This window comes from Myripristis murdjan, chromosome 17 (assembly GCF_902150065.1).
Source record: "Myripristis murdjan chromosome 17, fMyrMur1.1, whole genome shotgun sequence".
Lineage (NCBI taxonomy): Eukaryota > Metazoa > Chordata > Actinopteri > Holocentriformes > Holocentridae > Myripristis > Myripristis murdjan.
Genome location: NC_043996.1, coordinates 26,127,105 through 26,151,317, shown reverse-complemented (window position 1 = coordinate 26,151,317; position 24,213 = coordinate 26,127,105). Strand labels below are relative to the sequence as shown.

The 24,213-nt window shown below is 41.9% G+C and overlaps 2 protein-coding genes and 3 non-coding genes across 5 annotated transcripts in view; 1 reads left to right on the top strand and 4 right to left on the bottom strand.

The window, feature by feature from the left end:
- LOC115375908 (tripartite motif-containing protein 16-like) overlaps nucleotides 1-279 on the bottom strand; it is a 1,671-nt gene extending 1,392 nt beyond the window's left edge. Inside the window, exon 1 of the mRNA XM_030075508.1 lies at nucleotides 1-279. This exon is cut by the window's left edge and continues 1,392 nt beyond it. Coding sequence (XP_029931368.1) covers nucleotides 1-279 — 279 coding nt within the window.
- Nucleotides 1-24,213, top strand: part of LOC115375905 (contactin-associated protein-like 4) — a gene marked incomplete at its 5' end in the record, with an annotated part of 181,956 nt that overhangs the window by 97,473 nt on the left and 60,270 nt on the right. Inside the window, 9 exons of the mRNA XM_030075499.1 lie at nucleotides 1,688-1,881; nucleotides 5,039-5,186; nucleotides 7,188-7,394; nucleotides 14,041-14,216; nucleotides 14,459-14,605; nucleotides 16,655-16,922; nucleotides 17,099-17,248; nucleotides 18,713-18,884; nucleotides 23,163-23,269. Coding sequence (XP_029931359.1) covers nucleotides 1,688-1,881; nucleotides 5,039-5,186; nucleotides 7,188-7,394; nucleotides 14,041-14,216; nucleotides 14,459-14,605; nucleotides 16,655-16,922; nucleotides 17,099-17,248; nucleotides 18,713-18,884; nucleotides 23,163-23,269 — 1,569 coding nt within the window. The remainder of the gene's footprint in view (nucleotides 1-1,687; nucleotides 1,882-5,038; nucleotides 5,187-7,187; nucleotides 7,395-14,040; nucleotides 14,217-14,458; nucleotides 14,606-16,654; nucleotides 16,923-17,098; nucleotides 17,249-18,712; nucleotides 18,885-23,162; nucleotides 23,270-24,213) is intronic.
- On the bottom strand, nucleotides 18,961-19,043 carry trnal-caa (transfer RNA leucine (anticodon CAA)). Its single transcript has one exon. It is a non-coding gene; the product is annotated as a tRNA-Leu (tRNA).
- On the bottom strand, nucleotides 19,737-19,819 carry trnal-caa (transfer RNA leucine (anticodon CAA)). Its single transcript has one exon. It is a non-coding gene; the product is annotated as a tRNA-Leu (tRNA).
- Nucleotides 22,081-22,163, bottom strand: trnal-uaa (transfer RNA leucine (anticodon UAA)). The gene has a single exon. It is a non-coding gene; the product is annotated as a tRNA-Leu (tRNA).

Here is a 24,213-nt window from a genome sequence, read left to right as displayed (position 1 = left end):
GCAGAGATCAGGAGGAGCAGCTTGGAGTCCCGTCTTCTTCATTTCCTCCACTATGTCTGCTAACATGGTGTTTTTCACCAGGACAGGCCTTGGTGTGAAGGTTTGTCTGCACTGCGGGCAGCTGTAGATTTCCTTGTGCTCCTCTCCATCCCAGCAGGCTTTAATACAGCTCATGCAGTAGCTGTGTCCACAGGGAATAGTCACAGGATCCTTCAGCAGATCCAGACAGATGGAACAGCAAAACTTTGCAGAGTCCGGCTGAATTCCTCGCTGTGCCATTTCCCCTCTCAGTCACAGTGAACGTCTGATAGTTTCACTTTCTATCAACAGATAAGAGTTGTGCTCCGTTCCAAAGCAAACATCAGCTTTTCCTCACAGTCATTGGCTGATCTGCTGTAAACGGGCTTGTCGGCTCTTGTTCTTCACACTGTGTTGTTTCCACTTGTCTGTAAACGGTCAGATCTGAGAACCAGGAAATATCTGGGCAGAATATAACTCGTAATGTTTGAAATCAGGAAGAGGTGGGAGGGGCCCAGCCGCTGCCTCAGTAAGATGAGCAGTTTTAAAGAGGTAGTGTGTGCTCATTTTCAAAGTCATATTTTCTGGGGAAATTTGCTTCAGCCTTTGCCCAAAATTGAAAAGGCCTTAGTCAACCACAGGGACTGCAACAGTAATTGAAACAACACGTTCTTTGGTCTTCTTTTGTGTACTAAGAAATAATTATATATTTTTCTAATAATAGTAAAATATATTGTCCAATATACTGACAGTTTCTCGTGAACATGCTAAATCACTAAGATTCTCGTATAGCTTTTAGATTAAATATATGCTGCATTAAAAGATACTGTCAACTGTGTTAGTTATGATCTTTTCCATGCAGTTGTAAAAGGAGGAGAGAACACGCTTCAAACTAAATTTTTTAAAGGTCCATTACACAAAACTGAAGTGAGGACTAGACTCAACATACAAACGTAGAATAAGCACATAATGTGATGGTTGAGTCTGTTTCCCATCATCAGGTCAACTCACTGGTATTATTCCCCTTTTTTTCACACTTACTGCACATTTTATTGGCAGTTTGCATCTACAGTTTTTCAAGTGCAACTTGTATTGTAAAATGTGGAAAATGTGCAAAAAGTAGAACCAACAAAGTAGAAGCAGCTTTCTCCTCTCTTCTTTGCCGACTGAGCTTTTATTGTGAAAGGTTCCACGATCTGTTGCTGATGATTTGGTCTCTGTGATGGATGTGATTTGAAATCTGGAATGTACTTCACTAAAAGTCAAATTGCTGACTTTGAAAAAATACTTAGTTACAGTAACAAGAGTAAGTGTAATTAGTTTACTTATAACACACCAATATGCGTATCTTACACATTCTTTTTCTGTTATTCATATAATTAATGTTTGTGTTTCATTCTATCTCACTATGTGAATGTAAATGTATGTGTGTTTAGTGTCTTATAAGCCAATGCGGTTTGGGCACCTTGAGTGCACGACACTTAAATAAAATATTCATTCATTCATATGTACATTTATAATACATATGTGATTCACAATGTCAACACAATATGTAGGTTACTTGATTGAAAAAAAAAAAAATCTTAGAAAAGGATTTAGCCAGTCTCTCTCTCTCTCTCTCTCTCTCTCTCTCTCTCTCTCTCTCTCTCTCTCTCTCTCTCTCTCTCAGGAGCTGGAGGCTGGTCTCCCCTCACCTCAGACAGGTATCAGTGGTTGGAGGTCGACCTGGGTGGGCGGACCCAAATCACAGCTGTTGCTACACAGGGTCGCTACGGCAGCTCTGATTGGCTGACGGCCTACCTGCTGATGTTCAGCGACACCGGACACAACTGGAAGCAGTACCGGCAGGAAGACAGCATAGGGGTGGGTCCACTGTACTTAAACAGTACTTTTCTTTTAAAACAGTACCATTAACGCAGTGCTGTTGACTCAATTAATAACCACATAATCTCTTGATGAAACGACCTTTTTTTTTTTTTTTTTTTTTTAACTTTTGCAACTCTTGTGTCACATGTTTAACCAACCAGTGATGTAAAACTCCCCTGGGAATTCGGATAGTGCTGGAAACATTTTCCAGGGTTTAATTTTAACTGTTGATATCCCTACCAAGATGTATTTGTGGTTTTGAGTACCTGTGGTCTGCTAAAAATAGTTTCACAGCTCCTCTTTCTTGCCTTTATCCTGGAGCTCTGGCAGCACGGTTCGTTTAGCCAATCAGAAGAGAGAATCAGCCCCTCTCCACTGATTGGCTGACTGTTTTCTGAGTGACATATGGTCGGGCCAATCACAAGCAAGTAACTGAAACCTACGTTGCTCAACGGAGCTCAGTGGCGCTCACTGGTAAACAGGAATTATCATCTTATGTATGATTGTCATGGCAACCGCCAAGCGTGATGTACGTATTTGAGCACGACTCTGATCCCAAACCACAGACGGCAGGAGACACCGAACCACCTGAAATCCGTTTATTACAGGATGTTTTCAGAATGGTACGTTATGTTTGTTATGAATATGTCATATGTTGTAAATATGTTGTGAGCTTGTTGCCCTGGGAGCGGAGGGCTACTGGCTAATTTCGCTAGCTTGTGAGCTTGTTGGCCGGGGGCGACCCTAAAACCCGAAAGTAAACCAAAATCTTACTAAGTAGGCTTTTCCCCCACACTTTTTTTTTTTTTTTTAATTTTATTATAAAGTAGGCATAGGGTTGCCAGGGTTTCTGTGTTGTGGACAGTTTCTGCTGTGTTTTTTTGTTGGTGAATGCAGCTATCTTTGGACAGAGTGCTTTGGAGAGTTTGAAATACACTCCAAAGTTTTGATTTTCCACTGTGGAGAAGATTTCCCAGCAGCGACCATACATAACATCAAATGTCATTTAGGTAAATTGGGAGAATTTGTAGGGCTTAAATTATGAGGTTGGGATGCTCCTCTCTGTTGCAGGCACATGTTGTGACTTTGGTTGCTGACAACATTAAGAATAGCACAGTTTTAATTAAAGCTGCTGTGTCAGGATGCTAAGCTGGCCTGTAAGGCCTTAGAGGAAAACCAGTCAGATGGGTTTTAGAGGCAGTCAGGCTTCACCTCCTCCACCTGGTGCACACAACACTTCCCTTCAGTGTTTTTCCACTGCACCAGTGTCATGTCAAACCTGCACTTGTCCCACTGTGGCTGTATGCTACATGGTTTGGTGTGGAGCCGCCTGAATACTAAGCAGTGTTGGTCACAGTGGTAACAATCTGCAAGCAAACTGGACCAGGGCCAGATTTGTTTGGGCGTCACACCTGAATGCTTTTAGTGAATCTAATATCAAACCAAGTGGTGCATCAAACATAGATGAACATGGTATCCTTTATCAGTGTGAGCAGGGATATTTATCCAGGGTAAATATTTATATTATTTTTTTGGCATGTTATAATGAAAGAGACAGGAAAGGCAGGGCAGCGAAAAGCAATGACATGCAGCAAAGGGCCTGGGCTGGGATTCAAACCTGCCTTATGTGGTATATGCTCTACCAGGTGAGCTACCAGGGTGTCCCAAAAAAAAAAAAAAAAAAAAAAAAAAAAAAACTTACAGTGACAGTGCACAGAAGAGCTTTGGATCTGAAGTGGAGGCTAATCTCAGTGCTGAGACTCGTCACACAGAGAGCAGAGTGCGACTCCTTGCAGCTTAAAAACTTGTTGATATGACACTCGACGCATTTCAAAGTGTCTCTGAGCCTCTGTGTTTTAGCGTGTGTGTGTGTGTGTGTGTGTTCGAGGAGAGAGCTGATGGCAGATCTATTGGATCAGTCGCAGCTCCCGGTGGGCCTCTTTCTGTTCTCCCTCTCTTTTCCCTCCCTCTTCTTCTGTCTTTCTCTCTCCTCTCATCTAAGACAGCCAAGGATGAGAGGAGGAATAACATCACTCCCTCTGTCCGTCTTCGCTTTACTCTGTCTTTCTCTCAACTTTGCTCTGAAGGCTGATAATGAGGGGAAGAGCACTTCTCTCTGTTTGTTTTTTTCTGTTCGTCTTTGTCATTACTTCACTCTCTCTCCTTTCTGTCTTTTTAGAATTTGTTTCTACTTCAGTCTTTATTAATTCACAAAACACTGACTGAACACACCTGCTCCTGCTTCATCCATCCACACATTTGCAGCTGGAAAAAAAAAAAAATTCTTGTACTATAATTTTCATTTCAATGCCTTTCTCAAGGACACGTTTAGTTGATTCTTGCACACTTGTAAAAGAGGGCACTTTTTCCTCAACGTGTACTCCAAGAGTAAATAAAGGATATGATGATGATGATAATGGAGAGGAGAGTATCAATCATTAAGTCTCTTTGTTTCTTCTTTCTCATTTAATCATCCCTTTTCTTCTCACCGTTTTGCCTCTCTCTCTCTCTCTCTCTCTCTCTCTCTCTCTCTCTCTCTCTCCCGTGGCAGGTAGAGCGTGAGGATGGCTGTGTCAGTCTGTCCTTTGAAATGAACGCCAAGGCGACTCAAAATCCGCTGGGGGGAATTACCATGACATTTGATGAGCATAGTCATGCTCCCAGAGGATGATTTGGTTTGGTCAAAATATCAGATTCGCACTCAGAATGCCCCTAAATCTAATCAGTGAAGAGAGAGAGAGAGAGAGAGAGAGAGAGAGAGAGAGAGAGAGAGAGAGAATTTAGACGATCATTTCAGACCAGACAAGAAGAGACAGTTTCGTACTCGCATACTCTTACAGATAAAGGAGGTTAATTAATTTAAACTCTGCAGAGCAAATGTTTCCTGAAGGAGAAAAGATGTAAAATTAGAGCAAGACCTCCCTCTCTCTCCTGCACCAGCATGTCAAGGAACTGTTCATTTTCAAATTAACAGTTACAGTGAGTGTTGATTAAGGTTAGCATTTTTTTCCCCTCCAGCCTTCCCAGGAAAATGTAACACAGATGGACTGTTAACATTTTTGGCATTTTTTTTTTATCTTTCCAGGCCTTTCCAGGGAAAATGAAAGAAAACAGACAGTGTGGCCATGTTTCCTGTGTGTTTTTATCTGTGCAGGCCTTCCCGGGGAACAGTAATGCAGACAGCGTGGTCCAGTACAAGCTGCAGCAGCCGGTGATCGCTCGCTTCCTCCGCCTCATTCCTCTGGACTGGAATCCCAGCGGGCGGATCGGACTCAGACTGGAGACGTACGGCTGTCCTTACAGTAAGCCCCTCCTCGCTGGAACAGGCTGATCTTCTATCATCAAACAATAAACTGCAGACTGTCTTCTATCATGTCAAAATGACCTTTACACTGTATTGCACCATTCGTATTTTAAAGGTGCATTCCTCGATTTCCTTTCTGGCCAGACGAGGTAGTGCAACTGTAAATGAAGAAGGAGAGAGCAAAGGTGACCTATAGGGGCACTCGCTCTCTCGTTTTAAACAAAATAGTTTTGCGCTGTTTGCCTCAAACATAAGGGGGCTCTGAACAGAAATTGAGGAGCATGAAGACAAGTGTTATCAGTTTAATTGTGTGTGTGTGTGAGATTGTTTTTTTTTTTCATATTTCATCACAGATGCTGAGAAACAAAACAGAAAAGCTCGCTGGCCACATTTTGTCATCGCACTTCCCAGATTTGCATTTTTCACTACTGATTTACACTGTCACCTCTGGCAGCACAGCAGTGGAAACAAGCATGGATTGCACTATTCTTCTTGCAGACACAAAACATATTGTAATAAGAGTTCTTCCGCTCCCATGTTCAAATAACACAAGAGATTTTATTTCAATTAGTAGAATGTGTAAAATTCAATCGGAGCTTTGTTGCAATCAAGTAAATGTGAATGTCTTGAGGAAAACTACATTGTAATACTGAAGATGCAAGTAAATGGCCTGGTTGGACATTGTTGGAGTGTAAGCAGACTGTCTGTGGTTATTTTACTGTGGTGCCATAGAAAACCAGTCTAAATACAGTGTGTTGAGCAAGGAGTAAGGCTCCCGGTGCTGGTGAAACATGTTTTATGTGCCAATAACCATAAAAAAAAACTATGAGGAAATACGAGCCAGTGTTTCTGCTGTGGTTTGTCGGTGTGATCGTCACCTCACCTCCCTTTCTGTCTCTGCTGCAGTCCATAATGTCTCTGCTTGTTTGTTTTCCATCAGTCAACCGACCGGACAGATGATTTATGATGGAACCACTTTGTTGAATCCCAGAATATTCTGTTTGCAGCTGTTTCCTCTGGACGAAGATGGATTCAGAGAAATATTCAAATGACATGTTTTGATAAATGGCCTCTAATGGTGGGGAGATATCCTCAAGTTACACAAGGACAGAAGAAAACACATTTTCACCACCCAGTTTGACTGAAGGCTGAAGGTGTGGAGTTGAAACACACAGTGTCAGAGCTGTGCAGTGGATGGACTTAAATAATAAAATGTAAATGGAAACTGAAACACAGAAGAATTGTAGAAGAAACAAACAGAATTGACGAGTGAATTGATCTAATATTGAAGTTCAGAGCTTCCGACCCGGAGGCTGACCTTACAGTCCTCTGGAGTCTTGACCTGCCGCTCTGCAACCAGCAGCAGAAACTACACAGTTGAAGTGTGTGAGTGTGTGTATGTGTGTGGCTTAGTGTTAGAAAGTCACAGGTTTGATAAGTTCATTACAAAAGCTCTCAGTTGGAGGAATCAGTCTTCTAGTTGACAAGGAAATTTTAAATGGTTTAGTATTTGCAGCCATGGAGAACAATCCTCACCTCACCTCACCTCACCTCACCCAGATCCCCGACCTGAGCGAGGGTGCGACTTATTGACATAAGGCGCTAAACAGAATACAGATTCAGGCTCAGTATCACTTCACCATTCAGATTCCATCAGGGTGAAGTCTGCAGTCTGTGTGTCGGTGGTGGATGGCAACACTTTGACGGCCAAAGATGTTGAAACCTCAGTGACATTTTAACAAAACAGGTTGATGGTACCAGCAGCTTTTCTTACATGTGATGAATGTTTTGTTTTCACTGTTAAAGGACAAGAGTTACTGAAGATGCTGCATGGCTTTGAGTTCTTGACTTTACTGTCTGACCACAACACGCTGACTGTTTATCTGTGTTGTTTATCGCTAAAAGAACTGCCTCCCTCTATTTCTCTGTGTTGTTTAGCTCCATGTTCAGCCCTGCCTGTCTGTCTGTGTGTTTGCATCATCTCTGTTTTGTTTTTCAGCCTCTGACGTGGCGAGCTTCGACGGCAGCGGCGGCGGCCTGCTCTACAGGCTGAGCCGTGGGCCGAGGCAGACGTCCAGAGAGATCATCTCTCTGAAGTTTAAAACCCTGAGGAATTCTGGGATACTGCTGCATGTGGAGGGACAGGGAGGACTCAGCCTCACTCTGGAGTTAGAGAGAGGAAAACTACTGCTGCTGCTCAGACAAGGTACAACAGACACTGAGAGATACTGATATCTTCTAATAGATACTGATATCTACATGTCTACAAATGGAAACAGATTTCTTCAATAGTTATAAACAGTTAAACTGATTTGTGCTGAAATATTGTGGTATCACCTTCAGACTGATGCAACAACACAGATATAACCACAAACTGCAGATGCTGTTGCTCTGTTAATGTAATTCTAGGTCATTATACATTTTTGTTGGACTTGACCTTGCACATAGGACTTGACAAATTGGAAACCACACATGGCTTCAAACAAGCATTAAGTTTATTGGTAACACTTTACAATAACAGTACAACGATTAATGTTAGTTAACATTAGTTAATGCCGTAAAGGTTAATTAACTGTTATTTAATGTTAATAATATGTACAATAACCCTTAAATAACATATAGATTAATACCTTAGCATGAACAGCATTAGTAAATGATTCTTAGACACATTAGTTAACAGTTAGTTAACTGTTACTTAATGTTTATTATGGCATTAACTAATGTTAATTGTTGTACTCTTATTGTAAAGTGTTACCAGTTTATTTAATAAAGGGATTAAAAGAATTATGCAGAACCTAAGTTTGCAAAGGGTAAATAAATGTTAAGTCAGTAGTCAATAGTGTGTGAAGAAACCAACCACCTGAACAAAGTCAACTGAACCAAACCTGGAGGAGAAGAGAGAGAATGACTGTTAGAGGCCCCAGTTTATAGGTGAGGCAAACCCCCCACCCCAGGTGCTAGCCATTCTCCCTAATTAGACTCAGTATTCAGCACCCTAGGAGAGCTTGAGCTCTTAGACAAACAGGTCCTTGGTCTAAACAGGGCCAAGGGGCTGTCACACACAACACTGACAATTGTCTGATTCACCCAGCGGGTACTTTTCACGTCCTCCAGTAAAAACACTCCTTCCTGTTAGTTAGGGCACATTTTGTTCCTTTTGTTGCATTTCTAGGGCCTTTTATGATCATATTGGTACAAAACATCTTTATAAAACCTATACAAGGATGGAAGACATATACAAGATTTGCTTTGGTTGTGTGAAGATTGCCGACAAACACACATAAACACATAAACGCACACACACACACATTGCAGCTCAAGTGGTTTAAATCTTGGCTCACACACACTCGACTGCTGCATCTCTCTAGTTACACTGATGATGGATGGCACCCATTCACCATAGCATGTGTTAGGGCTGGACTCCGTAAAGCTTGATGCATGGCCTACACTCTGTGCAGCGTGACTGTGTGTGTGTGTGTGTGTTTGTGTGTGAGTGTGTGTGTGTGTGGCCATAAATGGGGTCAAACCAGAGGTGCTGTCAGGCTGTGATGCTGAATCATCACCATATGGCTCGACTCTCATCAGCGTTCCCAGCTGGCTGCTGAAGTACTCGACCTGTCTGTGTGCATCCACCTACCCATCCATTTTCTTCCTTCATCCATCCTTCTCTCTTCTTCCATTCTACCATTTCTCTGTATCGCCCTCTTGCCTCTCTCACTTCTTCTTCTCTCTCAGCCATCTCCTCTCCCAGAGTGTATGAAGTTGTGGAACTGTCACTTTATAGAAGGACTGACTCCTTAAAGATTAGAAACATGCTGTCACCTTAAAGAGATGCTTTGTCCCCTACAAAGATCATGTCACCATATAGGGAGACTGGATCACCTTAAAGAGAGACAGACTGTGCACACGATGACAGAAAGAAAGCCTGTGTTAACCCTGCCTGTAAACCAAATTACCCTCTGGACAATAAAGTTGTTTCACTCAAGAGAAACTGTGTCCCCCGTTTAAAGAAAGAGTGGATCACCTTAAAGAGAGACTGTGGCTCAGAAAGAGGAAATGAAGGCCATCTGTTGTGATGAGGGAACGGAACGAAGATCGGGAAGTGCGCCGCTGATATGGCTACCGACCAAAAATAAGAACAAGCATATTTCAGAAATTGTACTTCTGTCCCTCCAGTCCCCCCTCTACTTCTCTGGCTTTCCTTGCCTGCTGCTGTATCTTCCTATTTCCTATTTCTTATTACTGTTATTTGTTATGGTTTCCTGCTTTCTTCCACATCAGAAAAAGTCATCCCTCCATCTCCATCTCCTCTCTCTATATCTGGCAGACCGACCCTTTCTCTACTGCTCTTTTCCACTTTCGTCGGCCCTCATTATTCATCTCAGACTTAAGGATATGCCGTTGCTGTTCTTTGCTTATTGTTATGGGCAGTTATTTTTCAGATGGTCATTTGCCTTTTTCGCTTGGCTGCCCTTCAGCTTTCTATATTGCTCGTTATTTCTTTATCTGTGCCTCCCTTCTTCTTGTTGTGTCCCCCTCTCTGTTTCCCTCTCTGTCTCTCTCGGGTTCTGCAGGCTACAGATTGTAGTGTAATTTAGGTCAATAGCTCTGAGCATCGATCCTGAGTTCCAGGATAGTCCAATCTGCTGTATTAACACAGCCAGGCCGACCCCGAGCAGATGGAGTTTGCCTTATTCTCTGTAAAGAGCCATGTCAGACGCAGCAGTAATGTCCTGACCCACAGAAAATAACATAAAACACCCACTGTAAAATTTCTGAGAGTGTATTGATTTGGTTTTGTTATTTCTATAAACTCATGCTCTGTTCAGTTTTATGTGAATTGCCACTTGAATGTAATTTGATCATGGTATCCTAGAGTTCAGCAGCCATTTCATGATGCAACCCACTGTAACCAGCATGTTACAGTGGGTTAAAGGCTTTAATTCTGGTGTTAATTAGCTAGGCTTATTCAGATGACAGTCATAGTTGTGTGATCTGGGAGAGACGACTCATTTCTATTCAGTTCACAAACATACACATGCTCACCCATTGTGAGATGGGCACATTTTCCATGTAACATCACACTTGTATTTTGTTACAATTTGTTGTTAATATGCAATTCTTGTCCATCTAATTTTCTTGTCGTTGATGTCATCGTTTGCCATCTGGATGTTTTTCATCTGTCTTTCATGGGTTAAGATTATTTCAAGTAATTGTCACTGGGTTTTCTGTCTCATTTACATACTTGGTATTAATTTTTTTTATTTTCGTCTGACTTTTCCGCTTATTTCAAACACTTGTAACATTAACCCAGTTGGTCTTAGTTAGATTACCTTAGATTATGTTTTCACAAAGTTCAGCCCTACAGTGAGCAGTTCCTAAAAGCAGACAGTTTATTCCACTCTGTCATTGTCTAAACAACTGGAATAAACCGACTGGCTTAAGACTGGCATAAGATTTATGTTCTCTCTCTAAAACCAGCCCATTTCCTCTCTTCTTTACATTCATCAAAATGTCGGTTTTAGTATATTGTAACCCACTGGATCATAATTCATCCCAGTTCTTTCCTGTCACTGCGGTAGTTTTAGGAAGTAAATAAATTGGGTGTTGGTGGCTCCTGTTCCATTGCATTCTGGGTAAATGTCCACAAGGCAGATATGTCCGACTTCAGATCAGCGGCACTGTATGTGTTCTACCCCAACAGAAACACCGGGAGCATGTCCTAGATGACTGAGATTGAGTTTCCAGAACACCTCAAACATCGTAGAACATCCGCGACATTCTGGAACTTTCTATGATAGCATTGTGGATCCCACGGGCACGAACACTTGTCGGAACACATCTACCAGCACCATGTAGTAACCCTGGGACACTCTGGAATATTCCTGGACATGTCAAACATTTTGTGACACGTGGAACCTTTTCGAGACACCTCAAAATTCTAGAGCACTCAGAACGTTCAGGACATACCAGAATTCTAGAACGCCTCAGTCACCTGGAACACTGTGCAACACCTCAGACGTTCTAAAGCACCTACAGCATGCAACATTGTAACCCCCCCCCCAGAATTCTAGAGCATCTGGAACATTCAGAAATACCCGAATTATAGAATGCCACAAACACTCGCAACATTGTAGAACATCTCAGACGTTCAAGAGCACACACAGCATGCAACGTTGTAACCCCCCCCAGAATTCTAGAACACTCAGATGATTAGGACTGAGCAATTTGACCTCAAATCAATATCATGATTAATTGAACAGTTTACCTTGATTACAATTAATGAATATATTTTTTTCCCCGTCATAGTTCACTGACAAGGTTTATACTGTAAAGTATGCTCGACTATTTAAGCTAAAACACACAGATGAACTATTCATGGTTATTTATTGAATGTTTTGAGCCTGCTTTATGGAGGCACTTGTTGCTGGACACTTGTCAGTCTCTATTTTTTTGAGCTGTGAACTGTTCATATTCGGTAACAGAGTGAAACAGAGTGGTCGTATTACCTTTGGAAGCTGAAACTGTTTTTCCTCAGTGTTTGCATTTGACATCTTTTTGTTCAGTGTCATCTTCATCAAAGCCAAAATGTGTCCAAACGACGGACACGGCAGTTTTCTTTGGCACAAGCTGCAGGAGTTGCTCAGTCAGCTCAGTCTTTAAGTTCTCTTTCATATTTCCTTCAGTGTGGTGGACTGGATTTTTTAAAAAAATCAAAATTGCCGACATGAGCAAGATTACATCAGTTAGAGATTCTGAATATTGGTTTTGAATAATTTTTGATTAATTGCTCACCCCTATGGATGATTGTAGAACCTTCATTATACCAACAAATGTAAACTCGACATGCAGAGACAATGATTTGGTTATAGTAATAATCTGATAATTAAATGAAAACAATAGAAAGACACATTGTTATTTAAAATTTCCCTCATGTCATACTACAATCCTACAAAAGAAGAACTTTGCGGAAAAAATGTTAGAAAAGACCAGGCACAGTAGTCCTCTTGGTGGACTATCAGTTTGCCAAAATCTTTACTTTTCCAATATAATCTGAGGCCAGACAACAGCATGCGACACTGTGAAATCATCAGTTTGTACATTAAGCTCTTGGCTGACTGTGTTTACAGCACTTGAAACAATCACATTGGTCTGTTTCACAGTGAAAAGTGTTAAACGTGTTAAAAAAAAGTGTTAAAAATGTCTTCCTCTACAATCAGAGTTAGTGTCACATTGAAGTGAGGTGCTGCTGTTGTGCCATGTTGTCAAGAATGATGAAAATAGCAAGGGTTTTGCCGACTCTGCAATGTTTAAAAAAGCACATCCAATCTGAGCGTGTTGAAAATGAATAAAAAATACTGTGGTTATTTGCAGTTTCAGGTATGTTGTAGCTTTGTAGCAAGAGGTTTGCACAAGCAGGTTGCACACGTTAACCTCATCGGAGCAGCTCAGTGCAACCACAGTCTGCCTCTGCTGGTCATTGTAGGTCTATATAGGTTAATTTAAGCTTGCTCGAGGGCACTTAGAGAGGGGAAAGTATTGCCTCTTCATATGTCTTTCCAATATTTTTTTCCAACAGCAACAGTCAAAAGCCCATCTCTGTAGCCACCACCAGACTTTTCGAGACTGACAGTCTCCATCGGGTGGGGGGGCGGGGGTGGGTTCTGTGTTTGTTTGCCCTCAGACCTCTCATATTGATTCCGGTTTTCTCTTTCCAGTCATTCAGGCAGTAATCAAATCATCCATCCCATGAAGCACTTTGTCATAAGGTCCTCTCTCTCTCTCACCCACACTGTCACTCTCTAAATAATATTGTTCCATTAATCAATGCCAATAAAGTGGTCGTATTTGTTTTTAAGTCTTGCCATCCAGTCTCTCATATTGATTCCCCCTGTCTCTTTCCACTCGTCCAGACTGTAATCAAATATCTCATCACAATAAATGTGTTGACAGGACACACACTGTCTGGATCATAAGGTCCTCTCTCTCTCTCTCTCTCTCTCTCTCTCTCTCATTCACTCTCTGGATGAAGTTGTTTGTCTCATCCAAGCTGTAATCAAATATATGATCTCACCAAATGGGTTGAAATACTAAAACACACATTTATCATAAAGTCTGTAATCTTCCTCTGTCTGTTTTTCTCTCTCCCGCTCTTGCATCTTTCCTTCTGAAGTTGGAATTGTTTCTCTCTGAAGAATGTCTAATACATTTTTAATGACTGACTGTATTCAGCTCCCTCTATAGTTCCTTCTCTCAGCAGAAAGTCTCTCTCCCCAGTACTTTTGGGGATGCAGAGATGGATCTGCTAATTTGGACCTGCTGGTGTTCATCTATCATTAATGATGTCCTGCTATGTTTTCTCTGCAGTTTTCAGAATTAGGCGTTTCCACATATTTGGATTCATTTCTCTCTGCTGGTATGCAGATATTCAATAGTCCCTAATGAGATGGGAGAGGGTGACCTCGGTGTGCTGCTCTCGGTGGGATACTGAGGATATTAAAATATTCTGACACATTAAAGAGCTTTTTATTAGGCTGGTGCTCAGTTGATTTCAGGTCAGATAACTGGGAGAAAACAAACTTCCAGGTCAGATAACTAGGAGAAAACAAACTCAAAGGTAAAAACAGTCTCTGTTTTTCTTCTAGGCTTTTGAACAGTGACTTGATGAAGGCTGAGGTGTCAGAGCCACAAAAGAAAAGCTTCAGAAGTTCGATGTGACTGTGCTCTCCTCCTCCTTCCCTTACAATATTTCTTCCTCATGCCCTTGTTTTCTTTCTCTTCACTGGAACATGAAGGATCATGTTCTAATCTCTTCATTTTCTCTTCCCACTGTCCTTCCTACTCTGTTCCAGGTAGGAGTTTGACGTCTGAAACCCAGCGTCTCGTCTCCCTGGGCAGCCTGCTAGACGACCAGCACTGGCACCATGTCGCAGTGGAGCAGCTCAGCGCTCACCTCAACCTCACCGTGGACAAAAACACACAGCAGGTTCAAATCCCAGCCGAGTTCAGCCGCTGGGACATCGAGCAGGTGGGGCGAAACACTCTGCTCTGATACACACAAGCACACCCACATAAACATACATGCAGACAGACACAAATATACTAATACTTAAAAGCATACACACATGCGTTTCTTGCAATCCAAGCAACTTGCAACCAGGGGGAATTCAAAATTAGCTGCTTTTGCATTACTGAAAAATTGCAGATATATTGTATTTGTGTCAGTCCAGGTGCATGTACTGTTCTTACTCTGTTATGTTTCCCATACAGCTGAGTGTAGGAACTCTCCACAACCTCGGCTCTCACAAACCAGTCGTCTCCAAGAGGAACTTCCATGGCTGCCTGGAAAACCTGTTTTATAACGGCCTCAACCTGATAGACCTGGCTAAACATAACGACCACCAAGCTACTGTAATGGTAAGTTAGTTTACTGGTAATTGTTGAGCCAAGTTGTGTTTACACTCCTCCAACTACACAACAGGTTTTAGCTCACTGGTAGCTTGCAAGAAAGCTAACCTGATAGACCTGGCTAAACATTATGCCCGCCATATTACTGTCTTGCTAAAGTTACAATATTTCTATGTTGACCTGATAGACTGGATTAAACTGAATGTATAATGGTATTTATTTTAGCTATTTATAAAGCTATATATTTTATTTATTACATTTTAGACATTTATCGTATCCAGAGTGACTCATGCTGATTGAAGCAGTGAGTAAGTTACAGTAATGTCCACAAAGGTCAAAGCCATGGTGCAGTGAAAATATTCTCACAACCTTAAAATTACAGCATATAACATTTTCATATTAATGTGTGTCGGGTGAGGTAACATGCGTGCTGCACACAGTGAGTCATATCTACCAGGAGACTACCAGCCGCTATAGAACAACAGCTTTTCATGTTTTTGATGTTTAGAAGCTTTGTGGCTTTTTCTCGGAGAGACACCACATCATCAACAGCTCGAGCAGGGACACCTAAAAAAGGACCCGCGGGCTAATTTTGGCCCTCAGCAAAATTCCCTTTGCCTTTCCAAATGCTTTGATAAGACCGAAAAGATATTCCGTTTGGTATTTTTGTGACTTGCTTATTACGAGGCATCTTAAAATCATCAAGGGGGCACAGGCGCGAAGAAGGCAAAGTCCTTCTCGTTTCACTTCTAAATCATCAGCGCTCCTCCCTCAGGCTACAGTAACTATACGCTCCCATACCAACTAATTACTCAACACATCACATACATAAAACACCACAGGTCTGCATGTATGTGTGTGTGTGTGTACCTGTGTGCCAGTGCATGTGTGTTTGTGCGTCCATGAAGCACCAGTGGGAAGTCGGACCCTGCAGGCCTCAGTGCAGATGCTGCTGCTAACAAGCTGCTAGTTAGTTAATGAAACTAATGAGCCTTAATGAGGACGGTGAGCGAGGAGGGAACGGAGGACTGTCGATGGTTTTCACGCCTCTGATGCAGCTTCAGCTCGGCCATCAGGACCTTCAGTTTCTACAGGGACAGCGAGGAGCGAGGACCTTGATGGAGACGCTTTGAACCATTTCTGCAGATATTAATTAGTAAAACCCCTCTCATTTCAGTTCAGGAGAGCAGAGAAACGAGGATTCTCTGTAACTCAGAGAGCTGCATGTGTGGCTTAAAGGCATTTACTCTCTGTTTTATAATAGCACTGTAGCTTTTAAGGTGCTTTTTACAAACAAACTTCCAGAGTGTTACTGTGTATGACTATGGGAGAGGGGTCATAATTACAAAGAAAATAAATCTGTGATCTGTGATGTGTGTGTATGTGTGTGGGTGTTTGGAGTGCATGTTAGTGTCTTTGAGGCTTTTGAGGATTTTTAAGGTCACTCTTTACTTTGTGTTCTGCAAAGGCACTGCCCACTCCAGCAGGTATATATCATTTTAACTGCTCCACACAGGACTTCTGGATGTGATCTGTGTTTCCTGACCATTATAAAGATAGCAGGCTGATATTCCCAATAGAGACCCTGCACTATAATTTATTACAACTGCAGCCTCAGCAATGGACCTGGTGTCATTGCCACCACTCAAAACAATGGGCTGTAACGGAAATGTCTGTAGTATTGTTCACATACTCCCCCTTCTCTCTCTCTCTCTCTCTCTCTCTCTCTCTCTCTCACCCTCTCTCTCTGACTCCAGGCTGCTGGGTGACATTGGTATTTTCAGTTTGCTTTCCTGGTTCTTATTCTGAGCCTGGCTGTTATCATTATGGTAATACCAGTGTCCTCTTTAAAGGAGACTTGCTGATGAGATCTCTGCGACATCGGGTCACGCCGACACCCTCTCTGCAACTGATTAATATTCATGTTTTAAGTTGTTTCATCTCTCCAGTAATCATTTTTCTGTCCCACCCTCTCCTATCTGTATTTCTCTCTCTCTCTCTCTCTCTTTCTCTCTCTCTGGCTCGCTTTCTCCCCTTCTTGCTCTCTCGCTCACTCAGGGCAATGTGACCTTTTCTTGTGCTGAGCCAGTTTCTGTTGCCGTCACGTTCACCGGCCCCCAGAGCTTCCTGCGGTTGCCGGGGGCGACAGCGTCGTCGTCTGGGGGCGTGTCAGTGGAGCTGCAGTTCCGCACCTGGAACAAGGCGGGGCTGCTGCTCACTTTTGACCTCCCCCAGCAAGGGGGCGTGGCCTGGCTGTACCTGAGCGAGGCCAGGCTCCGCCTACAGATCCACAGGGCTGGCAGGGTGCTGCTGGAGCTCAGCGCAGGTCAGTCAAACCCTCACACATCAAACCTTACACTGAACATCCTGACATCCTAACATCTAACCCCATACAAGGCGGGCAAGTCAAAATTTCCACATAGTTGGGTTACTCATAGCTAAAAGATGAAAACATGGATCCTGGAGTCATGGCAGTCAGGTGTGTATGGTTTGTTCTCCCAGGTTCTGGTCTGAATGACGGTCAGTGGCACTGGGTGGAGCTGAACTCCAGACGAGCTCGTCTGACCATCACAGTGGACAAAGAGGAAGGAGGCACCGCTCAGGCCAGCCCCTCATTTCCTGTCACCGCAGGACGGCACCTCTTCTTTGGTGGTAAGAGTGTAACATATGTTGTTTACTGTGAAAAACTTGCAGTATCTTTATCAGCAATTAAAATCTGCCATTTATTACAAAACCACAGAGAAACTGTTTAACATTTGTTGTACATTAAACAAAACTGTAGTAGTATTATGGACATACTCAGATTATCCATCGCCCTCCAGGGCTGAAATCAGTGTTTCAGTATAATGTAATTTTACAGGAGTTTCTTGACTTTGCCCTGAAACAATACAATACAGACCCAACTCATGGCTATAATTTAAGAAAAAATCAAAGTTATGAGTTTGCTTCTTTCTCTACGCTGTTTCTTTCAACTCCTACCTCCTCCTCTCTCCTCTTTATGTTTTCATTTCTCACGCTGCACTCCTCTCCCTTCTCTGTCCCTCTTTTATCTCAGCTAGTGTTTCCTTTCTTCTCTTTCTTCTTTCTTCCTTTCTTCTGCTCTGGGTTTTACTCTTCACTCTTCACTCACTCTCTTGCCTGTTTCTAAAAAAATCTATTCTCTCCTGTTTTTTTCCTCTGTCCAGCAATACTGCAGTGCAAGAATATTCCTTAAGTGCCTCAAGCTTTGTAACATTCAGCACATACACATTCACTAACAAACAGACACACAGGCACCCATACCTGCACACACACACACACACACACACACACACACACACACACACACACACACACACAAACTTATTTACACAAACACAACACTTATTTACTTAGGAAAGGGGGAAAAGGTTATCTTGTATGTTATACTAACCACTTAGGAATGACCAACACATGACAAATCACAGTTCAGCTTTCTACGTGGTAAGATGAAAAGCACAACAAATTTTCCACAGCTGATCTGTAACCCCTTGCAATAAGTTTTGATGCCTGTGATAAATCATGGTGGCTTTTAACCTCACACTAAATCATGTCAGATTGTAACTCCTGTAATAAATCAAATTGGATTTGATGGTATGGTATGTATATTGTGGCTAAGCAGGATTAGCTGACATCAAAACTGGAAATAATTTGCAAGTTTTACTGTTAATATTACCTTATTGCACTAGGTAATGATGATGTGTTAGTAAAATTATTCACTCATTTTCCTGGAGACAGCTGCTGGTTATCCCATTATCAGCGGAAAGGCTCCCTCGCACAATGCCGATTGTACTTTCTGTGACAGCATACCGAGGTGTAAATGGAATTTATTATCGTAGCTGATACTGTGTCAGTGCATTGACTAGTGCCTGATGTGTGATAGTAACTCAGACCAGAAAATGGTTGTCCATCAGATACTGCTCCTAAATAATTGTGCTCAAATTCTCATCTCTCCGTCCATCTTGAGAGGAACTGAAAGGAATCGTGGATGCAGACATGCTGCACCCATCTCTGCCTCTAGCTATATGTACCACATGTTGATTTACCTCATCATTTGTTGTTTGATTGAATGACTGCTGGCCCTCCTCTCCTGCTTAGGTTGCCCTGCTGAGGCTGACGGCCAGGAGTGCAGAAACCCCTTTAACGTCTTCCAGGGCTGCATGCGTCTCCTGACTCTGGACAAACAACCAGTCGACCTGATCATGGTGCAGCAAAGGCTGCTGGGAAACTACAGCCAGCTGCAGATCGACATGTGTGGCATCATCGACAGGTCAGTCCCCAGAAATCACATGTGCATATTGAATTTAAGCTTTTTTGATTTTTACTCTCAGTAATGAAAACCTTCTTACCAGGAGTGGGATTTGAACCCACGAGGGCTTATGTCCATTGCAGCTTGAGTGCAACATCTTAACCGCTCAGCCATCCTGGTTCAACAATGCAGAACTTTAAAAGGCCAAAAACCAAACTGTTGAAGATAAATACATCAGCTATTGTTTGTCTTTGAAGCCTCTGTCTGTTTGCTCTATCTGGACCTGAAAAAGGTCAGTGCAGGAATACAAAGAGTGGGACTTGAATCTTGAAGGACTTGTTATTGACAGTAGGTCCAATGACTTAACCACTCAGGTATTTTTTTTAACTTTGAGATTTATCAGCAGACATTGGAAATAATTTTGCTGTTTCCATGACAAATTGCATTGAGTCTATGGGTGTTTTCTCTATTTCTGGGTCACCTTCACACATGTAAATAAAGCTTCAATCAGCTTTTTCTTTCCATGGACGCCACCAATGGTGAAACTTTTTCTCCATAACAAAGCTCAATCCATGGCCGTTTAATCAAACATTTATCCTTTCGTTACTTGTGATAGAAGATTTTTGAACAGCATTTCTTCAAACCTTTACAAGCACCACCAAAGACAGCACATCATATGAGGACACACTGCTGACACACATCGTTGCAGCTCCAGGACAATACCTTAGCCTCACCGCCATCCTGGTCACACGTGTTCTGATATCAGGGATCACAAGCTACTGTGCCATATGAAGATGCCATTCAAAAGCACGATATTTTTAGATACATCAGGATTTAGTGTGTGTTAGTGTCATGATCGGCCAAGCAAAGCTTTACCAGGAGTGGGACATGAACCCACGAGGACATGAGTCCATTGCATCTTGAGTGCAACGCCTTAACCGCTCGGCCATCCTGGTCAGGTGAAAAAAAGTTTTCGTGGTAGTACACTTCATTTATTGCATATTTGAAGCTATTTACTCTAGAGCTTAGAAAAACATCATGGAAGGAATATCAGAAATGTGGCTAGAGCTTATAGTTGAACACATTTCCATGGTGTGAACGTTCAATTTGAAGCCTGATGATATCTCAACAAACAAATGCAAAAATACAACTCAATAAAGATAAATAAAGATAAAGATTCACAGCATTACAAATGAAATGGCAGAATTGTTGATGGAGCTATTGGTGCAATTCGGGCACCGGCACGGAAATGATTATGCACTGAAATAATCAGATACAGCACGCACATAAAAATGTTCAAAGATGAGGTAAGCTACTCGTAGACGCTAGTAATTAGGCTGTAGCTCAAAATTAGACAGGAAATCTCTTTCAGTGGGAAGGGATTTACAGAGAGAGGATTATGGGCTCGGATAATTATCTGCCATTTCATCATAACTGGTGAGTGATGAGGTGATATATTTGATTACGACATTTGATGAGAGCAGAACCAATGCCTTGCTGTCTTAATGTCACCCTAAAAGAGCAGCACAATTAATCGGACAATTATAAACTCTCCTCTAGGCACTAAAAATCTCTCTCTCACACACACACTCACATACACACACATATATAAAGATACACATACATATTCAACCAACCACATAGCCGCACTAGAGAGGGAGAATCTGCTCCAGTGGTTTTAATTAAATCTCTTCCTGTTTCCACATTCGTCAGATTATTATTCAGCAGAATACAGTTCCTGCACAGATCTGACTGCCCGCTGGAACAGAACAATAAAACCCTACTGCTATTTCCTAGTAAAGATAAAAAATCAGAAATCCCACCGTACAGCCCCTCTCGCTTTAACTCTGTTGATGAAACTATGGCTCCACAAGATATAAAGATTAATGGAAAGTGGAGACGCAGACTCTGACTCTATAGGCTGGTCTTGTACACCAGAGCAGGTTATTGTATTTCCAGTTTGTGTGTGTTTCGTTGCTGTTACTAATACCAACAGATGGACAGGATGAACAATGACAAGACACAGAGAGGGACAGCAGAGTAGCACATCAACAGAAAGACGTCCTAATCATCATACACACCATCCTGTACTGTAACTACAAGGCCACAGTTGTGCAACAATCCATTGATCTGGATTGATCTATCGAACCAATGATCAACAGTCCTGTATAATCAGTGCCAAGTGAAAATATGGATCCATATCGTCACCATAGAGATGATATTCCCATGGCACAGGCAGAAAAAAAGGATATTTACTCCTGGAAATATTTTGGATTTTGGAGAAAAGACAGGACCACTGACAAATCACAAGCTGTATGTAAACAATCCCGGTACAAGATAAAATACTCAGGAAAGATGAAGAACCTGGCCGAGCACCTAAAACAGAAACATGGCGTTGTAATGTAAGTGATTGTGATGAATGGGTATAATGATATTGCCTCATAACAATCATAGGCCCCCGGATTAAATCAAAACGAATCGAAATTGTATCATGGCTGACTTTGTGATATCAGCAAATATTGTGTCATTGCCCAAAGAATCAATACAGTATTGTATACAATACAATATTGTATTGTGATTTGCAAGTGTTTCTTTTTTTTTTACTGTTTCTCTTGAAAATATGAAACATGGTGACACTTGTTACTTATGGATTTTGTATTTGTACCTACATCGCCAATAAAAACGCTTTCAAAGAAAAAAAGAAAATGGGGCAAATAAGGCAAATCCAGGTTGATAAGAACGATGCATTTTTACATGAACATCTTGTCTATTGCAGGTTTGAGTGAATCCAGTATAGCCGTTATTACCAAAGAAGTGAAAGCTTTGAGGACATGTTTCTATTAGATCATTTTTTTAGGTTATCATGCAGAGCACACTTATGAGGTTTAGAAGGTTTTCAGTTGCTGTGTTTCTTTGTTGGTAACTTTGGAGCTTAAGCAAAGGAACCTCTTCTACCAGGAGTGGGATTCGAACCCACGAGGACTTGGTGCTGGTCACATGGATTGCAAAAGTGAGACCCCAATTTGCTTAAGATAAAGCACTCCATTTTCATGCATGCTTGAAAGTGCACAGAATAGGAATAACAACCAATTCCCAGAATCGGGTTTCAAACCCCACCGTCCTATGTCCACTGGACTACAAATTCAATATGTTTCAGTATGTCCAGTATAACCTTTGGCAACTTGTGACTTTAAATTTTCCCTGATCAAAAACATTCTACCAGGAGTGGGGATTGAACCCACGAGGACTTGTGTCCATTGCATCTTAAGTGCAACGCCTTAACCACTCGGCCATCCTGATTACACAACAAGATCAGCTTGAAAGTCTGAAATTCTCTAAAGATAAAGCACTTTATGTACGCACTGGAACATAAAACAGGAACAATACTGATTACCAGGAATAGGCTTTGACTTCCCAACAACATGAATCTGCTGGAGTTAAACATGCAGACATTCTGATGTTGTTTTGTTCCCTGCTTTTTTAAACTTGTGCACATTAGAAAGAAGGTTAAAAATCTAAAAGCCTCTGTTTAGACTACATTGGTCTACCAAAGGAACTCCTACCAAGAGTGGGATTAGACCCCACAAGGACTGTATTGCATTTGAGGGCAACGCGTCAACCACTCAGTCATCCTGCTGAAATCCATCTCATGGGTGAGGAGTCAAACACCAGTGCTTTGAAGGAAAACTGGCGTATTTATGTCTATCCTTTAAGTCACAAAATAGGAATAACAACTGATTCCCATGACTGGGCTTTGACCCCTCAAAATACATCTACTGGACTACACTTTCTCTGCAGCGCAAATAGAACACCTTTACTTATTTTACAGTGGTTGAATAAAACACACACACACACACACACACACACGCACACACACACACATTACCAAAGCAGCGTCGGTTTGTGGTGAAACTGTGATTTTAAAGTGACTGCTAAGTATCTGTGTGTGTTTACATTCAGATTAAAGTGATATAGAGATAAATGGAGGTAAAAATCAGTGTGGCAGGCTGACAGGCTGCTGAGTCAGGCGTTTTTATTGAAAGGGGAATTTTCTGGAGGGGTGGTGAGTGGGGAGGATGGCTACAGATTCTGTAGTGCTATCTCATTTTTTTCATTGTGTAAATCTTGGATTTGAGCAAATATGCATACAGAGACACATGCAAACAGTGTCTCTCTCACTCATGCACACACACTAACAAGAATGTGTAAATACAGTAGATACTGACAGAAATGTACACATGCAAAAATCTCTCTCTGTCTCTCCCCCTCTCTCTCTCTCTCTCTCTCTCTCTCTCTCAGGTGTTCTCCCAATCACTGTGAACATGGCGGCAGCTGCAGTCAGTCCTGGACCGTCTTCCACTGTAACTGCTCTGACAGCGGCTACAGCGGAGCCACCTGCCACAGCTGTGAGTCGCCTTTCAGTCCTACAGTATCACATGACCACTAAGCAGAGGAGAGAAAGACAAAGAGAGAGAGAGAGAGAGGGATAAAAGAGGTATAAGAGAGAAATGAAATAGAAATCAAAACAGAGAGCGCTTTCCACATAATTAGGTTTCAGCTCAGAGGGTGGCCAAACAGAGAAAGTTATCCCAAGATAAGATCTGATGAAACTTTAATGATCTTCCTCTGAGGAACTTGGGTTATTTCAGCACCAAATTAGAGAATAATAGGCAACAGCAAAGGAGCACAGCATAAATACAGTAACAGCCAAATAAATGGTGGGGATTAAGCATAACACAGCCAACAATTAAATTATAACATGAGATCATAGCAAGTAGAAAATTAAGTATAAAAAAGAACAAATATATGAACTAGAAAATTCGCATAGTAAAGCGCGGACCTCCGCCAAGGAGGCAGATCAGGTATTCTGTCACGTTCATAGAAAACTTGATTAAAAACGGGAAAGAGCTGCTGTGCAATCACGTGCACAAACAGAGCTGACAAGAAGGAGCAGCTACCTTTTTAACAGATTACCAAAACCGAACAGACAGACCAGATTTCATTACCTCCTTGGTGGTGGTAATGACAAAGCAGCTGCAAAAGCATCAAACTGTATACAATGTCGTCTTTGATATGTCTCCACTACGAAAAAATGTGAAAAAAAAGTGCACATCTAATCTCACTCTTGAAGCTGCTCTGTGAGATATTAATTGTGTGCATCTCTTGTCACTGAAGGACCAATTCTCTGAATATTCTCTGGTAGATCCCATACCAGAATGGATCAGACATCCCTGTACTACCAGTGTTTCCAGAAATACCAGTGAATCTGGACTGTGATGGACAGGAGAAGTAGTTGGGATTATCGTGTGATGAGGCTTTACCTCTTCCACAGGGAGGTCAGAGGTCAGCT